Consider the following 27,296-nt stretch of genomic DNA (forward strand, 5'->3'; position numbering starts at 1 on the left):
CTATTTTATTCTGAAAATGAGCGACCTATTAGGTTTGCATGTCGAAATATTTAAACTTCTAATGTGACCTTGAAGTGCGATATATGACCTTGGCTCACTTATTGCTTTAAACCTGCTGTAGGACACATTCGTTCTCGTGGATATGTTGGCTTGTGTAGGAGTGGCCGTGTTGCTTAAACGCTTCTTATGAAAAGCACTTCTAGAGCGATGTTTGAAACTTGATTCTAATCTGTTTTCTCAACTTGCACTTTTAAAACGGCGTCTAAAAATTCAGTCAGTTTTATTTGTAGCTGTCCACTAACATGATATCGTCTAAATTCTAAAACGAAAGCAAGAATCTTTATTTTAAATTTTATTGTCTGCGGAAGATCCTTTGCTTCCGAAAGTGTTTCAATAACATAGTTGATTAGCGTGTTAAGACTATATTAAAGGAGATATTGCAGTACACAAAATTGTCTAGGAAACTGTGTCGTTGATTGGCAAAGCAAAAGTAATATTTTAAATATTTTATTGCAAACAGTAAAACGACTATTTTCTGCAGCCCAACATTTCGACATTGTTAATCAAAATAAATTAACTCAAGCTAATAAACATATTACAAAACTATAAGAAACTATAAGAAACTTAGGAAGGCGCCATTTGTATTAAAACTTTTAGGAGTTTGTAAATAAACTATAAATAATTTTCGCTCGGTGTCGACAGAGAGCAGGTTAAGGCACCAATAAATTGAAAAATGTGGAACGACTGCGTAAATGCGTTAACATACAAGGCAAGTGTAGTTGATCCTAAGATAATGGCTGGAGGTTGTAGTTAGACATAAGATGGCTACACAATGAATAGGCCCATATAAAGTAGGTGGCATTTTAAACGTTTTGATGGTAAAAATGACTAAAGATTGATTCGAAACGTTCAAAATGCAATCTACTTCTATATGGGCTTCAATATTCTTACAACGTAATTGTTATTCTGTCGTTGAACCATTCTTTCGGAAAATTATAAACCTCTCTAAAATATTACGTACATCCATTATGCTCCAAACTTACAGGTGACTGTGCAATCTCCAACACGTGACTGTGCAAAATATGAAACAGGCTAGACAAGTCCAAAAAAATCATCTTTATGTTTGAGCTACAAAAAATAAACTTAGAAACACAAGAAAATGTTAAGATTTCAAGGTTAAAATCATATCAACAAAATTCTTAAAACAGCGGAAAATTGTTATCAGTGTGTATTACTTGTAACGCAATATTCTCTGGACATTTTTAATATTTTTGAGTTTGAGGTAACACTTGTTCGCACGGTCAACATCCCTTCGTACGTCTCAAAACTCTCATGAAGTGAATTTCAAGCAGCTTTAAACGCGATATCTGCTAAAGTCCCTCGTTCAGTTTTCTCCTGGAACCACCCCACAATCCTGACGTTCGTCTCCGCCCCTGGTTTGATCGCTGTTAAGGGGCTTTCCCTTAGTACCAGTTGTACAGGTAACTTTTAGTTTCTCTTGAAACCATGAACTCGGATCGGTATTTGCGCCATCTATTCCTGCATAGAAAGAAAACAGTTTACATCGCCAAGTAGCTTATATAGCTTTACAGAAACAATATCCGAATCAAGACAGAAGTATGACATAGCTGAGTAGATTTTTACGCCAAGCTTTGGCGTTAGTAGATTTTTACGGCAAGTAACTGAATTGAAATCTTTTATTTACAAATTGCGAAATATCTTCTGTAGAAAAGTGTTGCTACGTATCTTCAGTCGTTTTAATATTTTGAGAGTGTGACGCAACATATTGACCAGTGTTTCTTGACCTTTTTATCCTTGCTACGCCCCTTTTAAACCACCAACCAATCCTCGCACCACTTCTAAAATTGCTAAAATAACAAAACCGTTGTAATTTAATTTTAATACCAGTAACTTATAACAAAGTAACACAATGCGAAAATGTGCGTAAGTTTTACGTTTAACGGACAAAAAAATGAATTACAGAAATACATTTCTTGTTTCCGATTTGGCAAACCCGCACCCCCCTTGGAACAATTCTAGCACCCCCTGGTTAAGAAATCCTACTTTAAAGTGTTATCCGCACTTTTTCCAACAGAGCACATAGTTTACATTTAACTAAGCAAAGAAATAAATTAGAGTATTACATTTTATGTATCTTTTCTGTGTCTTATTCAGCATCCCCACACCCCCTTGGAACAGTTCTCGCACCCCTGGTTAAGAATATTTTTTAAAGCGTTACAGTGTTTCTTTCAACAAAAATGGGGCTTCAGAACTTTTTTTCTGTTCAGACCTCCTAAATTGGTGACGAGGCCCAGCCGACGTTTTGAAACTATAGTGTGGTAAAGCTGTAGTCACCGCTGAACATATGCCTTCTATTAAAATAGTCAAAACAGTATTTAAAATGCAAATCGATTCCGTTTTTCCACAAAAATTTTACGCAAACACTTTGTCATGCTGCGTCTTTTTTCTGCGCGTCTTTATGCATTAAATATGAGCCGTTGTTATCGTAATTGCTAGCAATTATTCCCGACGCCTTGTAATGTGATTTTACAAGCGATAAGCTTCCTGTCAAATTGTCCATTTACTTTAATGCATTTTACCTGCTGTACCTGAATGGTGTTACAACGGCCTGCAAATCGTAGTCTTTAAATTTTTAAGTTAAAAAAGTAAAAGTAAGTCCCCATAGATCGATCAGCTAAACTAAAAAAACAATAAGATTTGGGCTTTTGTTATTTGCAATGTTCCCTTATTGGCTTATAGTAATAACGACAACCGCTAAATTCCCGATGCCAGCCGCCAACCCTATTAACCAGAATAAAGGGTTCATATTTGAGTATCCCCAAACAAAAGAAGACTAGATTTTTATAACGATTGACAGGATAAAAAGTATGTTGACTTGACTTAAGTGCCCTTAAGTCACTGTTTTCTAACGACTTAAGTTGACTTAACTTGGCTAGTTTGACAAATGACTTTGGTTGAAATGAATTGTTTTAATTAAGGATTTTTCATTATAATTTGTTTTATTTATATTAAATTTTCTACATAAACAACTCGCTTGCAATATGTTGCGTTTTAGTTATTTTTCAGTTGAGCTACTGCTCATGTTCACCATTTTTAATAGTGTAGAGTTTAATTTTATGTCAAAGACTTGACTTGAAATAGACTTGCTCTAACAATGACTTGACCTGGCCTTGATATTTATTCAAAACTAATTGACTTCGACTTCAAGAATGACATGTTTACAACACACCTAGAAGTGAACACTTAAACACCCATCAACCCATTAGAGGGACTTCATGTAGTTTTACTCTGACATTTGAAGTGTATTCAAGCGAAGCGTTTTGTCATCTTGATTTATCGGATCAGCTCGAAAGTCGGGCGTGTAATTGAATTCGGCTAAACCGTGTCTTAATCACCTATTAAATATTTATAGAATTCCGATAAAGTGTCGGTTTTGCCAACAAGCGTGGCTTTTTCGTGGCCTGATGATATCCTATGATACTAGTTTTAATTATTTTCAACCTGAGGTCTTTTTACAATTGAACGATTAGATCTTCACAAAATTAATCAATCAATATTATGTAGAAACGCAATCCTTTTAACAATTGTTTTTATTGAAATAATAAAAAAGGTAATGTGCCAATAAAACCGAACATTTTATTACCAAAGTCTCAGTAAAATTAAAATCCTAAAACTCAATAAAACGTGTTGGGTCGGTGCCGAGATGATACCAAATAACATACGAATTTCAGTCAAAAATTGTTAAATATTAAATATATCAGGTATAGTGTAACTGTTGACATCCCTAAATGGCAGCAATCTAAAATCGTGATTCATTTCTTTTCGCAGTTTGAAGCCACTTCATCGGACAAAATCAATCAATCATTTTTCTTTTAGAAACACATTCCTTTTAACATTTGTTTTTATCGAAATAATATAAAAGGTAATATGTCAACAAAACCCGAGCGTACCGGAAATACTTGATTATTAGCTAAAACCGTGCTTTATATCATTTTGGATTTTGTTGTAAACATACAATTTTATATTCGTCTGCAAAATGTCATTTTACATATTTAAACAAAAGAATGCACATGTAGTTTTTAAACCTGTTTACAGGTCATCGAACTTTCTTCACGAAAGGACGGATAACTGTAAAAATTTAAGATTGCAGCCCAGATAGAATTGTTATATTCGCCCTATTTAACTTAATTATTATACGACGAAGTAATGTTTTACGATTCAATCGACGTTAAATTTAACATTTTACCATTATTCAGCTTAGTTTGCATCTGGCAACTTTTCCCGTAATTTATAATAGTAACTGCTATTTATAAACATTTGGAAAAATAAGTCGCGCGTCGGAAAAATTAAACCGGCGGGTCCGATCTGGCCTGCGGGCCAAAGTCTCCTGGTTTATACAATATTTGTTGTGTATTATCAATGGTGAATAACCTGTCATCCAGTGTTGTAATGACTTAAGTCAATGACTTAAGTGCACTTAAGTCACTGTTTTTAAATGACTTGACTTAAGTCATTTGGGCAAAATGACTTGACTTGACTTAAGTCTTTTGAACAAATGACTTGGGTTGAAATGAAGCATTTCTTTAAGTATTTTTTTATTAAAATTGAGCTATTTGTCCAAATTTTTGCACAAAAAACAAAATGCTTGCTCTATGTTCCCTTCGTTATTTTTTAGTTCAGATATTGTTCATAATCATACGAGTTAAAATTCTAATGGGTTTAACGTTTTATTTTTATGACAAGGACATGACTTGAAGTTGACTTGCTCTAATTATAACTTGACTGGGACTTGACTTGCGCAAATGATGACTTGGACTGCTGGGACTTGACTTGTTATTTATTCGAAAAGACTTGACTTGGACTTAAGTTATTTTACAAATAACTTGACTGGGACTTAAGTCTTTTTAAAATGACTAGTTTACAACACTGCTGTCATCCAGTTTCTAAGTTTTAACCAAACAAGCTCTATAGCGCCTGTTAGCGGTAAATCTCACCATAATCTGAGCGCGAAGGCGGCGATGAAAACGGCCCCAAGGAGAACCAAGGTCACAGTGAGAGCTGCGTTGATTGGCGGAGATTCTGCAAAAATAAAAACGGCTATGAACTACAAGCATTAAAGTAGTTTCCGTCAACCAACGTGGAGTCGATGGAAGGTGTCTATTTACCAAGTTGTAGGCCCACAGAAACTTCGCAAAAGTTGTGCAGGTATATGTTCTTGTTAATGAACATATTGTTCCGTTATGTCAAAAAAGGATATCGAGCATAATGGTCGGAGTTTGTTGTTAGACATAGTAAGAATATCAAAGCCGATACAGAAGTAATTAGAATTTTGTAAACTGTTTGACCAAATCTGTATTCATTTTCAATGTTGGCTTTGCTATTCTTATTACGTCATAAAATCACGCTTTCAAAAAATCATAAACCTCTGTAAAATGAAAACTTATGACGTCATGATCCAACCTAGAATTTAAATAGTAAGCAGCTAATTCCTTCCCTTGGCTAGTGACTTTCGGTTAAAGGCAATTTTTTTTTTTTTTCGAAGCCGTAAAAAATAAGGAAATAAATAAATTTCAGAGTTGACGTTACAAAGTTACGTCATAACGTCAAAAACCAGTATCCTCAAGTTATTGTTTTTTATTTTATTCCTGACCTTTCCGACTTTTTAGTCACTCCTTTCAATACTTGGTTTGCTCCCAAAATATTGCAATAAGCGAAAGTTATCGCCAGTAGCGGTCATTTTGTTTCAAGGCTTCTTAAAGCGAATAATGTTTTGTATTGTAGTAAGCGGAATAAGCGGCTCTACAAACTTCCTATATTTAATAACTTTATGCCAACTTCCACTCAAAATTGTGCCCAAGAGCGCAAATGTTTAATTTAAGAATTTTTTTTTTTTTTTAAATAAAGTTGTTCTCCAATTATTTTTCGTTTGAAAATGATTTTTGTCTATTTGAAAGCTGTCAATCAAATGTCACTGTTGACAGACAACCGTATCATAAACTCGACATACAGTTTTGCTTATTTACAGCAAAAAAATAAGCAGTTGGTCGTGTGAACTTAATCCCAAAGAAGATAAAACTAGGCAACTGTTTGATTATTTGTAATTGGGTATAAACTATTGTAAAGAAAGTAAGAATATTTATATTAAAATAAATAATTTTTAAAATACTCATCGCTTTGTAAATATTTAGTCGCACAAACCAAATCCCGTAGTAGTTAAATTAAGTTATTATGAGATAGAATTGAGTTTTTCTTTACATAGTCGGTCTAGTCAAGCCATTTCAGAAATAACTGCTCAGCTGTACAATTACGTAAACGTACAGCGTCGTACGCGGGCAGAGATAGGCTGCCAAGCTTTCCCTAAATGTCGATACAAAATCGAAACTTAGACGTTTTTTCGTGTCTGAGAGCCGACTTGGTCTTGCAAAACGCTGTCTGTTTAACATTTTCAAGAATAGCTTAAGGTTTGTTGCAAAATTGCGGTTTTAAACGTTTCTAGTATTTTTTCTCTCGAAATTTATAAATTCTTTTTTTTAATAAAAAAATATCTTTAAATCAATTAGCAAGAAAATATAACGAAATAACGTAATACCTGCTTGTAAGTTCGTTTTTAAAAAAGTTTGATGAATTTTATTTACGCAGCAATTTACGGCAAAATATTTGATTTTACAAAACACAAGTAGTTATTAATGACATTGAAGGGCTGATAACATTCACCAAGCAGATAAAAATACCACCAAACATCATTGTTAAAACTAACACTCAATAATGTGATATTCATTGGGGCTTTCAAATTACAAAACCAGCGGCAGTTTAGAAGCGCAATTGTGAAGCGGTAGTTTTTGTTTAAATATGTAACTGGAATATTAGTTTAAACACATCCCAGGGGATGGCAGGAAGGTCTGGTGAAAACAGAAAATAGCCTAAAAATAACCGCCGTTCCGGACCGTTCTGGCTTAGGTTAACCACTGATGTACTTTAAAAACGTTCAATTCGTGGTAATCACTATGAAGTGAAAATGCTGCTACAGTAACGTCGTTTGTTTGACGATTTGGGCAAATAAATGTCCATCGAAAACCTAGCACTAAAACGACAAACCTACTATACGTTTGCCATAAAGGTAAAAAACGTCAAAATTACCACTTTGTAAGTGTGTTGGGTGTGTTTTGGGCGTTGGTAAGCACACAAGCAATTCTATTTCTGTACATAATTGCATTTAACTGAAACGTTGACACCCCAGTGACCTCTAAGTCACGGTTGGCTTAATATCGCTGACACAAAGCGTAAAGCGTGTTTCGTGTTTCCACATGAATCGACTAAAGAGGAACTTTAAACGGTTAACACTTTAACACTTAAATCCTATTTAACAAAATGTAAGTTTCATAATTTAAACAGTTATAAATGCAAAATTAGGTCTTTCAATTTAAATTCGTTTAAACAAACCTTATCCATAACGTGTGGCGTGTGTTATTTAAAAACAAAGTCAATAAGACTTCTCTCTATGTTGAAAATGGATAAAGACTTATTCGAAACGTTCAAAATGATACCTGCTTCTGTATGGGCTTTGATATTCTTATAAAGTCAATAAGGTTACGATACATTATTACCATGCAACGGCGTACATCTAGTAAAAAAATTACGTTGTAGTTCAATTTACATTTCAGCCATTTATCCAGATACAACGCTGTTTCAAAGCATTTCAATATTTTTAAAGCCTTTCAAAAGAGCAGTTAAAATATGATTCAAGGCTGGAAAAATAAATTCTGTCAAATGGCCTCTTCAACTTATTTCACCTTTCATTTCGAGTGTGACGGCAAACAGTACGTTCGCCATCTTCGACCGCAAAACGTTCACTTTAAATTCCTCTGTACGTTGTTGGCCCCACGCTAAGCTCATTACGCGTGAGTCCCTAGACCAGTGATTCTCAGCCTTTTATGGCTTACGGCATCCCTTTAAAAATACCAAATAGCTTTTCGGCGGCTGGAATTTTCGTTAAGTATTTTGGTAAATTGTCACTATAAATTGAATTTGAACAACAAAATAAATATAAAACTTGTTGGAAAATGTCGTTTGATATAATGGTCTCTAATCGTACACAAATAGTTGTATCAAAAAGCTTACGAATTGACCAACACTCAGATTCTTAATTTCAAAAGCCATTGGCACCCTTCAGCGTTACATTTGGCACACCAGGGCGCCGCGGCACTCTGGTTGATAACCACTGGCTAAGTCCTTACGTCATGCTCTAATGCGCTGAAATGGGCTGACGCAGCAAAAAGTCGGTTTAAAATGAACTTGATTTCGACGAGACGAATTAATTCTGCGAAGATGATTGCGAGCAATGTTTCTTATAAACATCAAAACCCCAAAACAGAAAGAAGTAACATTTTCTGAACCTTTCAAATAAATCTTTGTTCAATTTAAACAAGATCTTGTTTACGACGTTATTACAATATTGTCTACCAATGTGCCCACTAATTTTATCGACTTATTTGCAACATGTTATAGGAAAAAATAGGCTGACATTGATTGAATGTGATAAAACTACTAAGTTCGTGGTCGTTTTAATCGCTTTGAAATCTTTAAAGTACGAAGAACTAAAATGGTCAAAGCTACAACTAAAATGTGTGCTGGTTTATCTTGTCTACCAAATTCTAAATCACCCCTTTTTGTAAATTTCATCGGAATGCAAATAGGCATAATCATTAAAGCCTTGAAAATATACTATTTTTGCCGAGCATTGTATAAGTTAGGGTGGAACAATTATTTTAGGTAGGTCTTAAATAGTTTAAATTCAGTCTCCATAATCCTTCTAACATAGGGTTGAACAACTGCATGAACTTTTTTACCTGGTTGAGTGCTTGTGGTTGTCCTTGAAATGTTTCTGGGTAAGTCGCTCGTATTTCCCGAACTTTGCAGCATTTTTGGGCCGCGCCAGAAACCAATTTAAGACCTAGGCCTGTTTTCGAAAAAAGATGAAGGTTAAAAGCATTCTCATACCGCAATACATTCTCATGCTGCAATTTTTACTTACGAAAAATGCTTTATTAGGCTCTTTTATGGTATAGCATCTTAACAACGCTGTACAAATTTTGAATTTTTTTTTTTTAAATCTCCATTTATTGTGTTTAACATTCACATTTAAAGATGTTTATTCAGACGCAGATCTAAACCTTCGGGTCGCAAAACAACTTGAGTGTCTACCAAGGGTTTATGCTAGAGTTTTTTAACCTTTTCGAACGGAACAAAATACAATGTTGAAAATATATAAAACATATTCGAAACGTTCAAAATGATACCTATACTTCTGTATGGGCTTTGATATTCTTACTACGTCCAACTACAACCTCCAACCATCATGCTTCAAAGAACCACAATACAGTTTTCAACAAATTTTGCTCAGAACTGAATTTAATAAATCGAATCATATCAATCTACAGCAGTCGGCGGCGCAACTGATTAAACGGTGACACAATTTGCTCGCGTCCCGTAGGTAGAGAAATACTATGTTCTGCATTGGAATCTGCACAAAACTAATAAAACACTAATAGCCTAGTAAACCTTCACGGGAGTTTCTGGATTTTAGCTTAAAATGCAGTCAAACAAAATCTATTTACACACATATGTCCTCGGTATAAGCTAATAGTTCTCAACAGAGAAAAATAATTTAAACTTTTTTTCTACGTAGTATTTGAACTTAACAGTATAAGGCGTATACAAAAGCCATGCGTTATCCAAAACACAACAAAATTAGTTATGTATTCCAGTGGCTCAGAGTTAAATAAAGCCTAATTCCCAAAGGGACCCGGCTGTTTCACTTTGACATACATTTCCCGGCGATGTGAACTTCTTTTTTCGCCCTTTCCAACTTCACCAGACCTCGGTTCCCAAAACGCGCAGAGAAAACGAAAAAGTTGCGGTCTGTCAATTCTCGGTAAGCTTTTTCTCAAGCGTTGCGCGTTTTACAGCTCTCAGCTCGCCACTTACTCTGTCCCGGTCGTTTGTGCTGTCATAACAGAGCGACCGAGGCATTGTGACGTCACACACTCCCGCCCATCCCCGCGAGAAAGCTCCCCAACCCGAAAAGCTCATACTTCACACAGCTGAGGACTTTTAGATCTTAATAATTCATGCAGCCTAAGTTTTGTTGCAACAACCAATCAAAACTTCCCAGTATGTCACGTGACTGGTCTTCAATTGGGCAAAAGGTCTTCTTTTCTTTCAACGATGGTCGTCAATTGACTGCAACAATCGACTTTAATTGAATAACAATCGACGTCGCGAGCGTCATAGATCAAACAAATCCATCAGAGGCGGCCCACTTAATCCCAAGTGTTTTGCCAAGCCTCTGCAAAGCCTTAGTATATAATCTTCGCCAAAAATGAGTACTTTATCCTTAATAAAGTTACTCAATGCCTTAGATTCAGTTGCAATAGTCGATGCCTGTCCTTGCATTTTAGATGAAGTAGGTTTCTCTTGATGCAAGTAAAAGCCTCCTAAGCAAGCCTCGCTACGCCGTATCAAGACGACGTCGAAATGCCACATGTATTATTAATGGCGAGAAGCGTGTTACCGACATATTAATGCTAATAACAGCAAAGACGACAACCGTAACTCGGCAACCTTGGCTATTTTCAAACAAACTGGAGAATTCATGATTTGCTAGAAACCAGTGTTCTTCAAATTTATTTCTGCACAATCGTAGTAGAGTCTCAAAAAGCTATCAACATTCTACTAAGTTGGGTACACTATGCACGGATCTGTAATGTAGCTTAATAATAAATTAACAACAATTGCGTCCTACCTTTTATAAGTGAAGCTTTGATTTGCTTTTCAGTCACACTAACTGAAGATGATACCAAGTTCGTATCGAAACGTCTTAATCAAGATGCTGTCGATCTACTCGACCTTTTTGGCTTTGAAATTTATTATTAATCTACTAAGTAGTTTACACAAACACCTATCTTTTAGGAAACAGGAGTCTTTTGACAGTTTTTATCGAAAAAGTCGTCTTTATTCAGAAAGTTCCCAAAAAATAGTAACGTTTCTGCCAACTTAAACGGTCGCTTTTGCTAAATAGCTATAAAAGAAACACTGCTATTGTTAACTGTGACTTTTCTATCGTTTTGTGATAAATGTGAATTTAAATAACCTCACAGCATTCCAAGGGCACAAAAATTTGAAAAAAAAATGCTTCCAACTGTCGTTTAAAAGTCGAGGGTTATTCCGTGTGGAAACAAGCTTTTATGCGGTCGACGGGATTTCTGGTGTCACAATGGGCATTGTTCGTCACAGGCGCTAAACCGCGTCTCGCTTGGCTGATTGTATTGTTCGATGCACGGTTTGTGGCAAAAAGTTTATATTTCGGGCTAAATATATAACGAGCTCACTTGAACCCAAAATTATATTCAAAAGTAGAACTATTATGACGTCAGTAAAAGTTGATTAAATGTTTATATAATTTTTACAAGCAGATATACCTTGCTGGCCCCAAAGACCTTTCAAACATTCTCTTCAATCTTACACGAGTAAGACGAATCTAAACTTAGTATTAAAAAACAATGCATGATTCAGTTTTGCAAAACTAAAACACTTCACGGAATCCTAACTGAAAATCCTATTTTTGCTCAGGGCTCAAATATATACTAACCTACACCTCGTTAACTAAGAAATATAACGTTCCATATAGTATCGTGCGCATGCTTAACATTAAAACACAAACAAAAACACTCGTTAAATTACCGACGCCTAACACATGGCAAACACTTTGAATCGCAACTAAGATCAGCACGAAATTTTTCGTAATAAAAACAATTAGACTTAAGAAACCGGCTATTTTCGGTCCTAAAAGTGAATTTAAGGAGAAGGCGCCTAAGCGTAGTTTTTCGATTAAACTGCTTTCAATAATCCAAGGTAATCCTTTTTTTATGAGTAAACTAAGATTTTAATTAAGAATTGATGGGCCCCCTAACGCACACCAACGCCTAGTCGTATTGGGAGTTTTATTTGTAAACGCTTAGTTTGTATTAGCTGGTTTTAATTATCTTTTATTGTTTTACTTAACTTTACCAGAAAATCTTTATATCTGCAGTTTTTTACCGAAGTAGTTTCGTTTGTCCCATTTAGATTTATTTAACTGTGGCAAAAATAACAAAGTTAAATAAATGTAGGACGTTTAAGTCTTTAGCCCCATCTTGTGATCACTATATCTGTACTAAAACTTCATGTTTATTTTCTATAAAACTAAATGTGTTTGGTAAAAGTACCTGTCACAGCTATTAGGTATATATTTTTATTTCTACCAATGTTTTATTTTTAATTGCGATAAATTCCATTTTACCGTTGTAAAAAAAACAGGTAACTCAAAAATCACCAAATCTATTTGTTTCGTGTAGTATGCGTTTCTGGGCAAATTCAACTTTAAAAACATGCGCTTTACTGCCATCTACCGGATCTTTATCCAGGTGGATAAAAACAACCCTCGAAACCTTTTACGTTCTAAAACAGGTGTTGTGTCCAGTAATGTAATTAGTTAAGGACTTTAGAGTCCGTTTCAGTGTAAGATTAAACTGATACTCGATCCCCATTTATGAGTTGTTTGCACTTTCGGAGAAGTTTAGTATTCCTTATTCGAATTAAAGTTCTTGATGTTCTCTAACTCTTACTTGCAATTTATTTTATTTTATGCAACGAAAACAAAAAAATACACGCTGCCGGTTAAAAGGCTTTATCAGAGACTAAAGACGTTCGATAATTGACTTTTGTTTTCGATGCTGATCTCAATATTTTTGACAAGTACCACGACCCGACACCAAATTATTGCCATGAACAAAGATTTTTCAGAATACTAGACAAATAGTGTAGAAAGGTTCAAAGCTCGATGAAATTGAAAGTTGCAAGAATTTATGTGCAAGAATTATGCAAATGCAAGAATTTATGCTCCGATAGTGTAGAAAAATAGTGTAGAAAGTTTGGTTAACTCCAATTGTTAACCTACTAATTTGTGATGAATTTCCATTTTATCGATTTTTTTGGTTGAAATTCCTTAATAATTTGGTATTAGACCTCTCTAATATGATGACCGATACTACCACCTTGTTATGTGTATCGGCTTGGATCCGATATTATCGAACAAACCCAGCGACCTTCTTGTAGGAGTTTGTGTGACCTGTAAGCAATGAATTAAGCATTACAAATCCTGTGATGATTTATACGATTGTTCCTATAGCATGTGGTTTTACCTGGGAAACATTTACATGACGCAGATGTGCAGCCGTACAGCAAATTGCAATTAGGCTTAGATTAATCAAAAGGATTAAAACAAAATATAAGTGAACGATGAAATCAAAGATTGGTAAACTTTGTGTATACTTGTGCCTCGAGAGATTGTAAACTTTTTTTGTAACTTTTCGAATCTTCTGAGACTTAAATGTCCATTATCTAAAACAAAATTGATCTTATTAAAGCATTTGTTAGTCGCGTGTTAAGAGCAATTGTAAAGTTTTTTTGTGAAAAGTTTGCGGCGAATTATTTAAAGATCTTTAGTGTGACGCAAGCCAAAAAAGTTTGCGTCTAAACGGTTGCTCAAAATGCACAAGCATGGATTATTTCTGTGAGTTTGAAAACCACTAATTTTGGCTCAAGGTCAACAAGACCGTAAATAAGTTCTTTCGACCGTTTTTAAAACTAACCGAACCACGCGCAAGGTTTGAAAAAAAGTTTTAAGAAAACTTGTATTGAAAATTTAAACAACTTGCAAAACGCTTAGGCAGGTTCAAAGCTCGATGAATTTGAAAGTAGGTTTGCCAGAAAAATAAAATACAAACTGGATTGAATTGGTTTCAAATGCAAGAATTTATGCTCCGCCTAATATTACAAACACTATTAATATTAAAAACAGCTGTTTAAACACTTATTACCATTTCCCACTGAAAAAAATGGACTTGAATTTATTCAAAGATCCATAAATTGTGTCGTAACAATGCTGACGACTTCCGTCATAAAGAGAACGCGCGATTCGCTGAATTTTCGACGCTTATCAAATCTCCTTGGGGCGTTTTACACGTGCTTTATAAATCGCGTTGCCCGCTGCGATTCTAGAAAGGTCTACAACGATATCAATTGTCAGGAAGAACTATTTAGATTGTTACGTCACTGTAAATAAAGGATACTGTGACGTAAACAAACGTTTTGTGAGCAGTTTTGTTTCAAAGCGAAGTTAAATGAAAGAAATTTGCGTAAAATCGGTAATTTTTATTTTATTTCCTGCAGGTTGCAAACAGTTTGGAAATGTTTCGGTTGCTTTTGCTAGTTTTGGGCGCAAGTCTCTGCTTGGGGCAATTTACAAGACAACAAGGTATGGAGCACATTGTATTTTTTTAATATTGGATGAAATATAACATACACTTATAGCAAAGACTAAACATGGAATATTAAGGACGACTTATTTGTGTGAATATTTCTCCAACTTTTATGCAGTGAAATTCGCCATCGAAATGTTTGTCTGTATTAATTTAGCATTTATTCCAGCTTCGAGTTAAATTTGCTGTTCCATCTAACAAATGTGTGAATTTGCTGCTGTCTGTACTATTTCACTTCTAAATTTTAAGTTTCTTTACGACAAAGTTCTAAAATGCTTCGGGCTATAATATCCAGCAACATTTCTCCGTGGTCTTGACAAACTTGTTCAATCAGAAACTCTTCTCGTCGTATTTAGATAAAACCTAAAGATCGACAAGACGACACGATATTCATAATGTTTATAATGAATGTTTCATAAGTATTACTTACAGCGTTTAATCGGTCTAAACTGTTATGTTCGTCTACTTTAAGTAAAATGTCAGTCGCTGTACCATCTTTCTTTATGTTGTGCAATCAATTAATCCTAAATAGAAATGTATTTGGCCTTTAGCGATACAAGGCATTATCCACAGCTTTTTATGTTCACCCCAATATAATAACTTTACGTTTTTTGATGGAAATCACTAATAAAATCAGTATATTGTGTTATAAAACACAAGGCATTCTTACCGTTACTTTATGCTTACCCCAGGTACCCCAGCCCCAGGTATCGACTACAAACCCCCTTTCCCCCGTTGTGTCACATACCACGCGAATGGGACAGAAACTTACATCGAGTACGACCCCTGTGTCTCCTTCTGTTGCGGTGAGTTGAAACAATGGCGCGTGTTCTAGAGCGATGACGTCATAGGACGGCATTGATATGATTCGATGAACCGGTATTGTGAATATAAAAGTCCATACAAAACTAGATTTAGGAACACTAAACACGGATCTGTTTATAATCTTCAGTAGAAAGAGAGTGGCCCAAATAATAGATGAAACGTCCGAGCGTCTATATAGTGACTCGTTTTTATCTTAGCCTCACTTACAGCACTGATGATGGCAAAAGCACTTGCCGAAACGTTTGCTAATAAAAGAATGAATCTTTTATCTATTATTTGGGCCACTCTCTTTCTACTGAAAACTAGATTGATTTTGTAAACGGTTTGAAAATATCTTTATTCTTTTTTAACTTTAATGTTATTCTTCGAAACATTCACAAAATGCTCCCTACTTTTATATGGGGTTTAATAATACTTATTTTATGTTCAACTACAACCCAATTGAAACATCAGCTATGAAGATTGTTGTGGTTCCCCGTCCCTTGGTGCCCTGAGCCCGTGCTTATTTTGCCTAATGGTTAATCCAGCACCGAGTGTACCTTAAGCCAAAAACAAAACTATAGTTATAAAGTAAATGTTCGTTAGAGAATAAAATAAATGAATTGCTTTTATTGCAGGTGGAATTGTTGTTGCCAACTCAAGCAGAACGGAATGCTGCGGCAGCGCAGAAAGGGGATCTCCCTACAACCCAAGGTACACATTTACACGAGGGATGATTAAGAGTTAATATCGAAAGTATTTTATATATTTTGTCACGCCAAGAGACACTGCTATCGAACCTTCAAATTACCACCGAACGTTAAACCCTGAATTAAGCTAAAAAAATGTATAGACTAACTTTTGCAACTTTAAATTGTTACCCATATGAACTTTTAGCAAAACAAAATTACCCATACAAACTTTCAACAAAAGGCATAAGCAAGATTTAGGATCAAACGTTGTTATATTTATTAAGTTTAACTCCAGTGGAACCTTATCTATTTAGAGGTATTTTTTCTTAGCAAAAGTTTGTGTCATTTGGGGACATAAAATAAGAAATTTCAATACCCACCTTTAACCTATAATCAAAGAATGTACGATAGTTGACATTGCATTCTGAAACCCGTTTTAAGGTTTAATAGTGGATTAAATTACCATATAAATTGAAAATACAGTTAAATTGGACATTTACAAGAAGTCTGTCCGGTAGTGATAGGCACAATCGATCATCTTCTTGAAAAAGCGCATTTGACCTTGGCGCCACGTGTGTTTAACGAATTTAACCTTGAATTGCTCACGCAGTCGAGAGAATTGCTGCCAATGGTGGAGCGGAGAGGGAAAGGGACACTCCAAGGCTTACTTTAACCGAGGCTTTGGTTGCTGTGGAGCACATATCGTCAAGTGGTCTGACTGGCAGGGACAGAGGTGCTGCTACGGTGATGGCGCTCCTACTGTGATCGACCCTAAAAAAGAATTGTGCTGCAATACTCGTGGAGTAAGTTTAAGTAGCATGCCAAAGTTTAGTAAAAGCTACCACACCGAAAGCCATCGCAGATTCACGGAATCTGTCGGCCAATGATGCAAGCAGAGCAGGCCAGAAAAACAACTAGCCTGCAGTGAGGTTCGAACTCACGACCTTCGGTCATACCGGGAACGCCGCTCTACACTAATTAAGCATCACAGGCTCAGAGAGTAGTGAGTCGAGAAACAACCATGACCCCAATGCTTGCTACATTTTGTCACATTGTTGTTGTAAACAAGTCCGTTTTAAATAACTTGAGTCCCAGTCAAGTCATTTTTAAAAATGTTAATTCCAAGCCAAGTGTTTAGTAAAATAACTCACGTTCAAGTCTCAAGTCTTTTTGGATAAATAACAAGTCAAGTCCCATTCAAGTCATCATTAGTGCAAGCCAATTCCAAATCAAGTCCCTGCTATACAAAGTTAAATTTTACACTATTCAAATTGGTAAAATGTCCTATTAATTAATTAAATTATGACCAATAATTCAACTTCAACACATAATACAAACACAACACTTAGCAAGAAAATTGTTTTATGTGCAAAAGTAAGATAAGTAACCCAACTTTCTACAAAATGCGTAATGGAAACATTTATTTTAGTTCAAGTCATTTGTTGAAAAGCCTTGAAAGTAAGGCATGTAATTTAAAAACAGTGACTTTTATTTAGTTCTTAACCTTTTGTTAGTTCTTAACAAGCGTTACCACTAAGCCCGCACATAATCACGGTTGCACGAAGGCCGAGGTTGTAAATTCGAACCTCACCTTAGATCTGTTCAACCAACTGAAGGTTTTCTTACAACCGCTTCCTCTCGACCGAATTCTTAATTCAATGCAGTGTTAAATTCCCAGGTTTCCTATTATACAGCAAACGACTGGGATTCTCAATGCTGTGGAGACACAGCTACGTTTAACAAGGCCACCCAGTCTTGCCCTTGCAACGACGGGACGGTTGTGGATGGCAAGAGTTCGGATACAGCTTGTTGTGAGTTGAACGGAATGAAGACAAGCTACAACAAGAAGACCCAGTTCTGCTGTAGTGGAAAAGTAAGAGAAATGTTATATTTTCCTGAACAAAATGACGACTTGATAATGCGGTTAATTTCAGTGTTTAATAAAAACGAAATTGAATTTTAGACAACAGACCGTAGGTTGCCTCTTTTAAAAGGTGGATTTGTCATGTGTCGATATATGCAATAGATTGTTAAAAATACCTGGTAAATGATAAGCTTGATGAAAACCTTTGTTGTCTAAAATTGAACTTCGTACGATAAATAGTGTTGGTTTTTGGATAACAAATTACTAAATCAGTTAAGGTAGAAAAATGGTGATTAGGCGTAAAATACTGACGTATTATATAATATAATTGGGTTATTTCGCTTGCTTAGTTAATGTAATAATGAATCTTGTAAACTTGTCTAAAAATTATTTACTTACGATAAATAGTGTTATTATTTTGGATAACAAATTACTAAATCAGTTAGAGTAACACTTTTGTTATTTAGCTTAAAAATACTGACTTAGTTATTCAATAAATTGGGTTATTTTATCGTAGTTAAGTTGTTTAAAGCAACAAACTGCCCCTTTAGTTTACTTACGGGACTGTTAGTGTCCGAATTTTAGAATAAATTGCAAAATTACAGTGCTGTTACTTAATAAAAGTAAGTTGAGGTAAATTATGCTTAGCGACTTTGAAAAGTAACTTGGAAAGTATATGAAAAATGCCAGCTAAATTGCCAAAAATTTTGATGCAAACCTAATTATTTTCAATGTCAATAAGGTCTGAAGAGTTCATGTCACATGTATTTACTTTCTTTTATTTGATTTTTTATTTTATTCTTTGTCACATGAAGTTAACTCTACCAGTTTGTTTACTTAATTATTTGGACGCAAAAACTAGTTTTACAATTTATGTTTGATAGCGTTTTATTTCATTTATTCCATACACGCTATTATCGGAATATTAAATCTTAGAACCGCACCTGCTTCACAATATGTTGTTTGTGACGTCACAGTGATTCACTTGTTTGTCTCAAATCTGCGTGGTGACTCACCACACGTAAAGTGAGAAAAAATTTCCAACATTGTGAGGAAAAATGCTGAACAAAAACCACTCGAAGAACGAGAGATTGACCGGATTTCGAGCAATAATTTCCACAATATTTTAACATTACAAACATTGCTGTTTTATAGGGAACGTTATTAAAGTAACATAACTTAAAATTAACATAACATAATCAAGCTGTAAATTATAAAGTTTTTGATATTTCAAGTCATCGTGCCTAATTGAAACTGTACTAAAGCATTTGATGTTATAAAATCTAATCGATTTCATAATTGTTTCTGGAAGTGTTTTTTATTAAACGTAATTTATAAATAAAATTGGAAGACAATCATGTTTAGAAATCGTTAAGTTATTAAAACGACTATCACGTGACAAATACAACTGGTGGTGTCGGGCAGGCACAGCTTCTCATATCAACAAATGAAATAATAACATCTTATTCGTTTTTACTTTAGTGGTTGACGTTGCACAGAAGCTTGTCTTTGTCCATGTTAGTCTTGGATGTATCTTATTTTTTTATTTATTTTTCAGTTTTAACATAACATTTTAAATATTTGTATAGATTAACTCACGATTTATATGGCGAAAATGTAAAATTTATTTTCAAAAAAGTTTTAGACCTTGCTGACTGATTTGTTTCACTTTGATCTTCATCTCATTGAACTAAAAAAAATAAACGTTGAAAACTAGACAACTATTCAGTTTATTGCAGGGGCCTTAAACTTTTTTCCGCGGACCTCTCAAAAAAATATTTGCGTGGATCACTTTAGGAAATAAATTTTTAGAGATGACGTCACAAACTTACGACACAAATAAACTTCAGCAGTCTGCTGTTTTCAGACAAAAAAGTGTGAAAGTGAAATAAAGTATTAATGATTTGTTGTTCGAAGCGTTGCTCTTAAGCTATTAATGTTATTATCTAATCAACTTAACGCAAACTGTTTTAACCCATGTGTCCATTTTATGCTCCAGGTTGGAAACATCACCTCCGACTTTTGTTGCAGCGACGAAGTTGGGACAATAGGGGAGCAAGTTTGTTGTCAAGGGGGTATTTACCCTGTTAGCCCCCCTGACCCCACCCTGACCGACTGTTGCGTCACAAAGCCATTCGACCCAAAGCTCGACATTTGTTGCGATGTGAGCTTTATTGAAATTGTTTTAAGTTTTTTTTAGGATAATATTTAACAAAAAAGTTAAAACAAAACCAACAATTTTTTTCTCCCCAAAAAGGGTAACTTTTGTAAATTAGATTGCTTATAATTCGAATATTACTCTTTTTGTTATTTTTGATCACAACGAAACTTTTAACCGATTTTGTAACCCTTTTGTGTCAACCTAGTGATTTTAAAGTCATGTTAACCTATTTAAACAAAAACAAATTCTTAGGGTAACGTCGTTGAAATCGAGGGAGATGCGAACCAGTGTTGTGGTAAGGACGCTTACAATCTGGCCAAGTCGATCTGTTGTGGTACGAAGTTGTGGAGCACAGAGACTGAAGGAACAGAATGCTGCGAAGATCGGGCCTTCTTTCCTGGCAACGATGGTAAGTTTCATAGCTTTCTGTCGTTTTGGTAGTTCTTGGTATATTTTTGTAGTTTTCATTAGATTTCTGTAGTTTTCTGTCGTTTTCTGTAGTTTTCTAGATTTCAGTAGTTTTCTGTCGTCTTTGGTAGTTTTCTATAGCTTTCTGTAGCTCTTTCTATAGCTTTCTGTTGACTGTAATTGTGTGTTGCCATCTCGGCTAATCTATTTTGCTTTAAATATGCATTTCATTTTTTGTTATGCATTTCATTAATCGACAATATTTTAGAACCTACGGTTTAGAAACCCGCTAAATACATTTATTTCGTGTGATCGCAGCTAACTTCTAATACCATTATTTTGTTTGATGGCAGCTAACTTCTAATACCATTATTTTGTGTGATGGCAGCTAACTTATAATACCATTATTTTGTTTGATGGCAGCTAACTTCTGTTGCAACAACGTGGTTTACTCCGTGGAATCCGCAGGTGGAAACGCTTGTTGTGGAGAAGGTGAAAGCACAATCTTCTACTTCAAGAATGAGGGAGAAATCTGCTGCGGGTAAAACACCTGTAAAATAAAATAATACTACCGTTTGGCTTGGAGTTCCTCAGTTAATATTTTTTAATATGATTACATTTTGTTGAGCTTTCATTTAAGGGTTCACAATTAAACGTGGAGATAGATGAATAACACCAAAAATCTGTAAAACATAATTGTTGAATGTATATAATAAATATCAAAAGCCAAATACAGAAGTAAGTATTGACGTTATGTGAATGTTTCAAATCAATCTTTGTTCATTTTCACACTTAATTTTGATGATAAATATAAACAAAGATTTTGACGTTGAAAAGGAAAGATTGGTTCTTACTTTTGTATGGGTTTTAAAACATACAACTTAAACATTTTTTCTACCATATCACACAAATAAAACGAGACAGTAAGTCTAAAGGGGTGTAATTTTGCTGAAAAAAGCAAAACTGGTTGTGAACCACTGCTATAAAAGTACTCTGCTTTCTATTTTCGGGGGTCGTGGTTCGAATCGCCTATCTGAAAATTCATAACATTTCTTCAATTATTGTATTTTCCTAAGAGTCGTGGTTCGAATCCCCTGCCTGACAATTCATGAGATTTCTTTAATCATTGTGTTTTGCAGAGGTGTAATACAAGACGTGGCTGGCGGTGATCAGTGTTGCGGAACGGTTGCTTACCCAAGCGCAACATCCTTCTGTTGTGACGGTTCTGTGGCGAGCAAAGCTAACGGTGAGAAATCAAAATTTCTTTGTAGGTTTTTTTAGGGGAACTCACAAAAAAGACCTACAAAGCAACAAAACATAAAGCAGAATATTCTATAATACCACAGTATTAAGACCAACGACATAAAAAAGCCAAGTACACAGTAATAAGCACAACATATAATAAGATCTAAATCGTCTGAATAAGACCTAAAATGAAAAACCTAAATGTTTTGTGATGAAACTAGGGGTTGGGTTTTCGGTTGGATAAAATGTTGTATAACTTAGTATAAGCCTTATTCTCACCATCTAGTTTTTTTTAGTTTTTTTTTTTAAAAAGTCTTCAAAATCAAACCTCTACTATAATCGCACACCACTTGCAATTACATCGCTTTTCGTTATGACGTATTAAACGATGAATTTAGGAACGGACTGCTGCAACGGAAAGCCTTACTTCAAGAGTGACAAGCACAAAGCGAAGACGATCTGTTGCCCCAATGGCCCATTTGGCCCCTACAAGACCCCAGCATGCTGTGGGGCTGGGGACGGGTTCGATATTGAGGGGAGAGCTGTTTGTTGTAGTGGAACGGTGTTCCAAAATCTTACGTAAGTTCTAAACAAACGATATGATAAAACGTTTTAAATGATTTTAAAACTCGCCAAACGATAGAAATCAATAAACTACCCTATGAATAATTTGGCTTTAAGTGGATATAGTACAGAACTTTTTAAAGGATATTTAGGTTTTTAAGTTTGCCCAGTGAAGGAAATCAGTAAACATCCTTATAATAACATATATTATGGAATTTATTTAAGTGGTACGGTGTTCAGAAATAGGGAACGGTGAAATGTTAAGTAAGTTAACCTAATAGAAATATGAGAAATCGTTAAATCCGATTTTAATGATTTTAAAGCTCGCAATCGTCCTAAAGTTTATGTTTAACCATTTTTTTTGTTTAAAAACAGATTTCAAAACATTTATCGTTGTTTTCGTAATTGGGTGATAATACAGTATCAGTAATTTATAACATTTTAATAATCTTTTGTTATTAACAAAAGCTTTCGATAATACATGTTATTGGATCTTTTAATTCATATTGAGTGCAACTTAATCACCTTTTCATCTTTAAACGTCGAAGGTGGCCATCCTGCTGTGTTGATGTGGGTTACGATGCCAAGACCCATATCTGCTGTGGGTCAACAGTTTACCCCAAAATAGGGGGCGACTCTACGTCATGCTGTCAGGGGAATGCCCCTTATGACAGTACTACCCAGCTTTGCTGCGAGGGGCTGGTCGTCACAATACCTGAAGGTATACGTCATAATGAAAACCAGAGTTTTTTGAAGTTTTTGTGTTCCGCGCTTAAAGTAACGTTAGCAAAAATCTATAACTCGATGATTAAGAATCAAGAGAGCAAAATACAGAAATACAAGTTTGTTAATGGAAATATTTTTTGCGCAGTTGTATTATCAGTATCTGTTCATCTTAAGGCAGAAATCTGCTGCCAATGGTTGAGGGTATAACATAATAAATAACATTTTTTTTATCCATCATCTGTGCAAACGGGGACTAATTTGAGCATAATAGCGTTGTAGGCTGGTTTCAAATCTTTAGCTACTGTTAAATGATTTATAAAAGATCGGGAAAACCTTTAAGTTAGTTTAAATTGACATAACAGGATTTCTGGTTAATTCCTTAAAAAATACCTTGCACTAACGGTTACCACAACTACCACAAAGGTTACATTAAATGTTGTACTTTAAATTTCCCTCAGGAAAAGAAAAACGTTATCCTTACCCATTTACAAAATGCGGTTTAAAAAGCAATGTTTTCCACCAGTACATATACTAAAATTGGAACGATACAGAGAAGATTAGCATGGCCCCTGCGCAAGGATGACACGCAAAATCGTGAAGCGTTCCTTATTTTTAAAAAAAAAAAAAAAAAAAAAAAAAAAAAAGCAATGTTTTCCATACTTTGTCCAGCATATGTACTTTGTCAAGAGTTTTTCATTTTTAAGTAGATTAGACATGACAACCAATCCGGACTTAACGTTTTAACCGTTTTACTGTTCTTTCTGTAATCATATACTTAACATATGAAAATTGTGTATTTAAGGCACGGCTCCCTCGGCAGCCCAATGTTGTGGCATCGAAGGCTACAACCAAGCCACCCAACTTTGCTGTGACGGAGTAATGTACGAAAAGAACGGGACGGACAGCGAATGTTGTGGACACGTCGTGTACAAAAAAGACGATCAAATCTGCTGCAAGGTGCAATACTTTACTTGCTTGGTTGCACACTGCACAGTTTAGACTTTTAATAATTATCCTGTTTAAAATATATTGTAAACACCTTTTTTCTGCTACAACAAAATTAACGTGTTTTTCGGTCTATTTTTGGTAAGAATTATGCGATTTTAGACATTCGTTTAATCTACGATGTTGACTTTTTTGTTCAATTCGGGTTCGGCTAGGAGCAATTCAAAAGTTCCGGATCAACTTCGGCTGAAAAAAATTTTCAGAACTGGTTTATAAAGTTCCGGTTCGAATACAATATGAATAAATAAAGAACTATTCAAAACGTTAACAAAATGTTACCTACTACTGTATGGGCTTTGATATTCATTCTACATCTAACTACAACCTCCAGTCATTATCTTAAGAGTTATTCGAAACGTTCACAAAATTATACCTCTTTTTATATGTGCTTATATTTATTCTACATCTAACTACAACCTCCAAACATAACACCTTAAAACCCTTCTTACTTATGACGTCACGCTTGCAGGACGGAGCCGGCGTGCAGTTATACTTACCCGAGTTTGGAACGGACAACTCGGCCTGCTGCGGAATCGAGTTGTACAACGCGAGTAGCGAGCTCTGTTGTGACGGGGTTCTCATGCCAAAGAGCTTCGACGAGTCTGCTTGCTGCGCGGGACTCGTCTATGACCGAACAAAGAGAATCTGCTGCGACGATGACCTCGTTGATGTATGGACTTGCATTGTGGCGTAATAAGTGATGCATTGTGGCGTAATAAGTGATGCATTATGACGTAATAATGCATGCATTGTGACGTAGTATGAATTTTGTGTTACTTAATATATTATGTTTGTAACGTATATATTTAGTTATAGTCGTAATGTCGCTAATAATATTTTTTAATTTTTTATATCGCGTTCTAATCCGATACCTAATGACGTCATAATTATGCTCAAACAGGCAAAATAGATTAAATGTAAATATTCAAAGGCGTTATTTTCCATGTTATTAGTCATGTTTGTGTCTAAAGCTGGTGTTTTTGACTGCAAATCATGCATGAATGTTTTATTCAATTGGTACAGGACCGGCCCCGATACCGCCTTATTATCGGACGCCAATTGGTATCGGCTATCTAATCCGATCCGATATTATCGGGCGTCACTAGCAGTGAATTATTCAATATTATTGGAGGGTGTTATTGCGTATACCTATTACTTTGTGGAGTAGTGTGTGAAGTACTATAATGATAAATGTGACGTAGTTATTTGTATTGCAAATATATATTTGCGTTCCAGGAAGTCTTACCCCATTTCGATAAGTTTGTTTTAGCCCAAAGACCTCGCGCGTTTCATCGCACCATCGGAAATGAACGTTTTGGAAACTTAAATATAAAGTCTTTTAATGTCTTCGCGCGAATCGATGACATCTTTGTGTTATAATTTTGAAAAGTAACACCTTTTTCAACCTAAATGCAATATAAACGAAGTGTGTGTTACTTCTTTATGACGTCACGGATATATGTAATCTTGCAACGTCACGTTATGTTATAACTTTGTAAAATATTCCAAGACCCGCGCCTAAGCTCAATCCATATTACATGCCAATACTCCAAGACCTTAAACACACTAACAACATATCACCCCTTAATAATTTACTTACTTCCCAGATCGGCGCCGGTGTGCCTTGGCAGAGTGCCAAGTGTTGTGAGAATAGCTGCTTCTACTCTGGAGAGCAAACCTGCTGCCTGGGAAGCATCTACGCCAACAACCAAATCGACAACCGCACCTGCACTGACTATTGATGACGTCCCACTGCAGCCATTGTTTGAGTGTTTTGATTTAAATACTAGACGTGTTGAAAACGAAATAAAGCGATTTGGTCATCTGTATTTTGTGTTTTTATTTTAGTTGTTTTGATTAATTTAACTTGTGAAGTTGTTAATTAATCAGACTGAAGACTGTTTGACGACGATGCTTCCAGTTCTGAAGTAGGTGATATTACTATTTTTGATAAAGTTCGTCAGTTCAAGGTAAAATAGGTATAAAAACTTTTTTTTGGTAAAATAAAAGAAAATAAATAAGTAAAATTAAAAAAATTTAGTAAAATGAAAAAAATGTTTAATGAGTGGACTAAGACTTTTCTCTGATAATAACTAAATTTATCAGCTTAATTTAAAAGGATATTTTTTAATTGACTAATTGAATTTTATGCTTTATGCCAAAAAAGAGCGATTTTAGCAACTGCAAGATGCGAAAGCAGCATGTGAGTGTACTCTACTCATATTGTTTTCACAAATCACGCGTCGCTATTTTCACAAAGCGTCCATAAATCTTGGCACCCGAGTCTGTTGTATTTTTGTCACTTTACTCACGAAATAGCTCGGTTGTCGTGTGCGCCGGCACTACAGACAACTGTGTCCCGAAGGCAAGGCACAACCGTTCTGTGGCGAGATTTCGATCTGTAAAAAAACTATCTCCCTCGCGGCAACGCAACAAGTTCGACCAGTTCTCGCGCGCGCCTATTGATACGTCATAAAGCAGCAGTTTGCCAGTAAGTAATTGCCCGTGATTTTTGTTGAACCGCGCGAGACGCATTTTACTGTTGTTCAGCAACGATTTGTAGTTTTACAATTTTCAAGTAGCCTTGTAAGTTCTTAAAGCGCTGCCAATTCAGTTTAATTACTGGTTTTAGTGTATTTGGTGGAAAAACAGGAAAGGCTCTTTACTTGTGACTGTTCGATCAGCGGTTAGATGACCTTCAGCTTCCACGTGTATGCTGGGCAAGGTCACTTGGACAAATAAACAGGGCAAAAGGAGTTTGAAGTCAGTTTTTTAAAGGTTGATGAAAGTTACTCAGAAATGTTAACGCCCGAAGCGTTCTATTGTTTGATATGGAATGACGTCATTCTGAATAATTGTGCTATTATTTATTATAGAGGAAAAGCATTTTAATAGAAAAATGTTTAAAAAACGATGTTAAATTATTTCTCTCCGTGATGTTAAATTATTCTCTCCGTGTATACTAAGCCTCTGTTTTTTCAGCTTTGTTCATTAGATTTACTATATATTGTTACCAAACAGCCTTTTTGTTGTGAAGCATTTTAGTTCTACACCTTCAATGTTAATGAAAATCTAGTCAGCCAACTGTTAAAGATTATTTATTTTAATGACCAGTCGTATCAGTTTAGGTAGATTGTGTGGTAGCCAAACAGTTTTATAATTGTAATTAGTTTAGCTTTAGCACTTCTGGGATATATTAAAGGGAATAACAGTCAGAACATACGTGATCCCTGTATGGTTTGATTTAATTATATGCTTAAGAAACTGGTGCTACCTCTCAGGGCTCAGACAAGTGATTCATTCGATATAACTAAGTCTGCAACTCACCTTAATTATCATGTATCAAGAACAGAAAAAAGTAAAGCCGACTGCGCAGTAAAATAAACGTTTTGGGGGCCATGTTAGTTTCACTCACATCTAACCTTTGGTCGATTTTGCTTTGCAGGTGA

General features: G+C 35.2%; 1 protein-coding gene, 1 long non-coding RNA gene and 1 other non-coding gene across 3 annotated transcripts; 2 read left to right on the forward strand and 1 right to left on the reverse strand.

The window, feature by feature from the left end:
• Nucleotides 1-451: 451 nt before the first annotated feature.
• LOC146165606 (uncharacterized) lies at nt 452-8,976 on the reverse strand. Its single transcript, XR_014494586.1, has 3 exons — nt 8,868-8,976; nt 5,016-5,100; nt 452-1,539 (listed from the first exon to the last, which is right to left on the reverse strand). It is a non-coding gene; the product is annotated as an uncharacterized LOC146165606 (long non-coding RNA).
• A 5,157-nt stretch (nt 8,977-14,133) lies between these two features.
• LOC146165607 (uncharacterized) lies at nt 14,134-25,676 on the forward strand. The gene is made up of 15 exons (XM_083380984.1): nt 14,134-14,374; nt 15,071-15,184; nt 15,821-15,896; nt 16,485-16,749; nt 17,553-17,747; nt 19,738-19,902; nt 20,152-20,308; nt 20,731-20,848; nt 21,447-21,553; nt 21,951-22,131; nt 22,665-23,036; nt 23,366-23,436; nt 23,645-23,799; nt 24,317-24,517; nt 25,455-25,676. Exons 1-15 carry the CDS (start codon nt 14,308-14,310, stop codon nt 25,587-25,589), a joined length of 2,379 nt encoding a protein of 792 aa, XP_083237110.1. The 5' UTR covers nt 14,134-14,307; the 3' UTR covers nt 25,590-25,676.
• On the forward strand, nt 23,354-23,456 carry LOC146165608 (U6 spliceosomal RNA). Its single transcript, XR_014494627.1, has one exon. It is a non-coding gene; the product is annotated as a U6 spliceosomal RNA (small nuclear RNA).
• Nucleotides 25,677-27,296: the final 1,620 nt, after the last annotated feature.

Source organism: Ascidiella aspersa, chromosome 2 (assembly GCF_963924565.1).
Source record: "Ascidiella aspersa chromosome 2, kaAscAspe10.2, whole genome shotgun sequence".
Taxonomy (NCBI): domain Eukaryota; kingdom Metazoa; phylum Chordata; class Ascidiacea; order Phlebobranchia; family Ascidiidae; genus Ascidiella; species Ascidiella aspersa.

Excerpts from the sequence above, each read along its gene's own strand:
- LOC146165607 (XM_083380984.1), top strand. The coding sequence starts at position 14,308 with ATGTTTCGGTTGCTTTTGCTAGTTTTGGGCGCAAGTCTCTGCTTGGGG. Across the intron at positions 19,903-20,151 it reads AGCTCGACATTTGTTGCGAT|GGTAACGTCGTTGAAATCGA; the intron begins GTGAGCTTTATT and ends ACAAATTCTTAG. Across the intron at positions 20,309-20,730 it reads CTTCTTTCCTGGCAACGATG|CTAACTTCTGTTGCAACAAC; the intron begins GTAAGTTTCATA and ends GTTTGATGGCAG.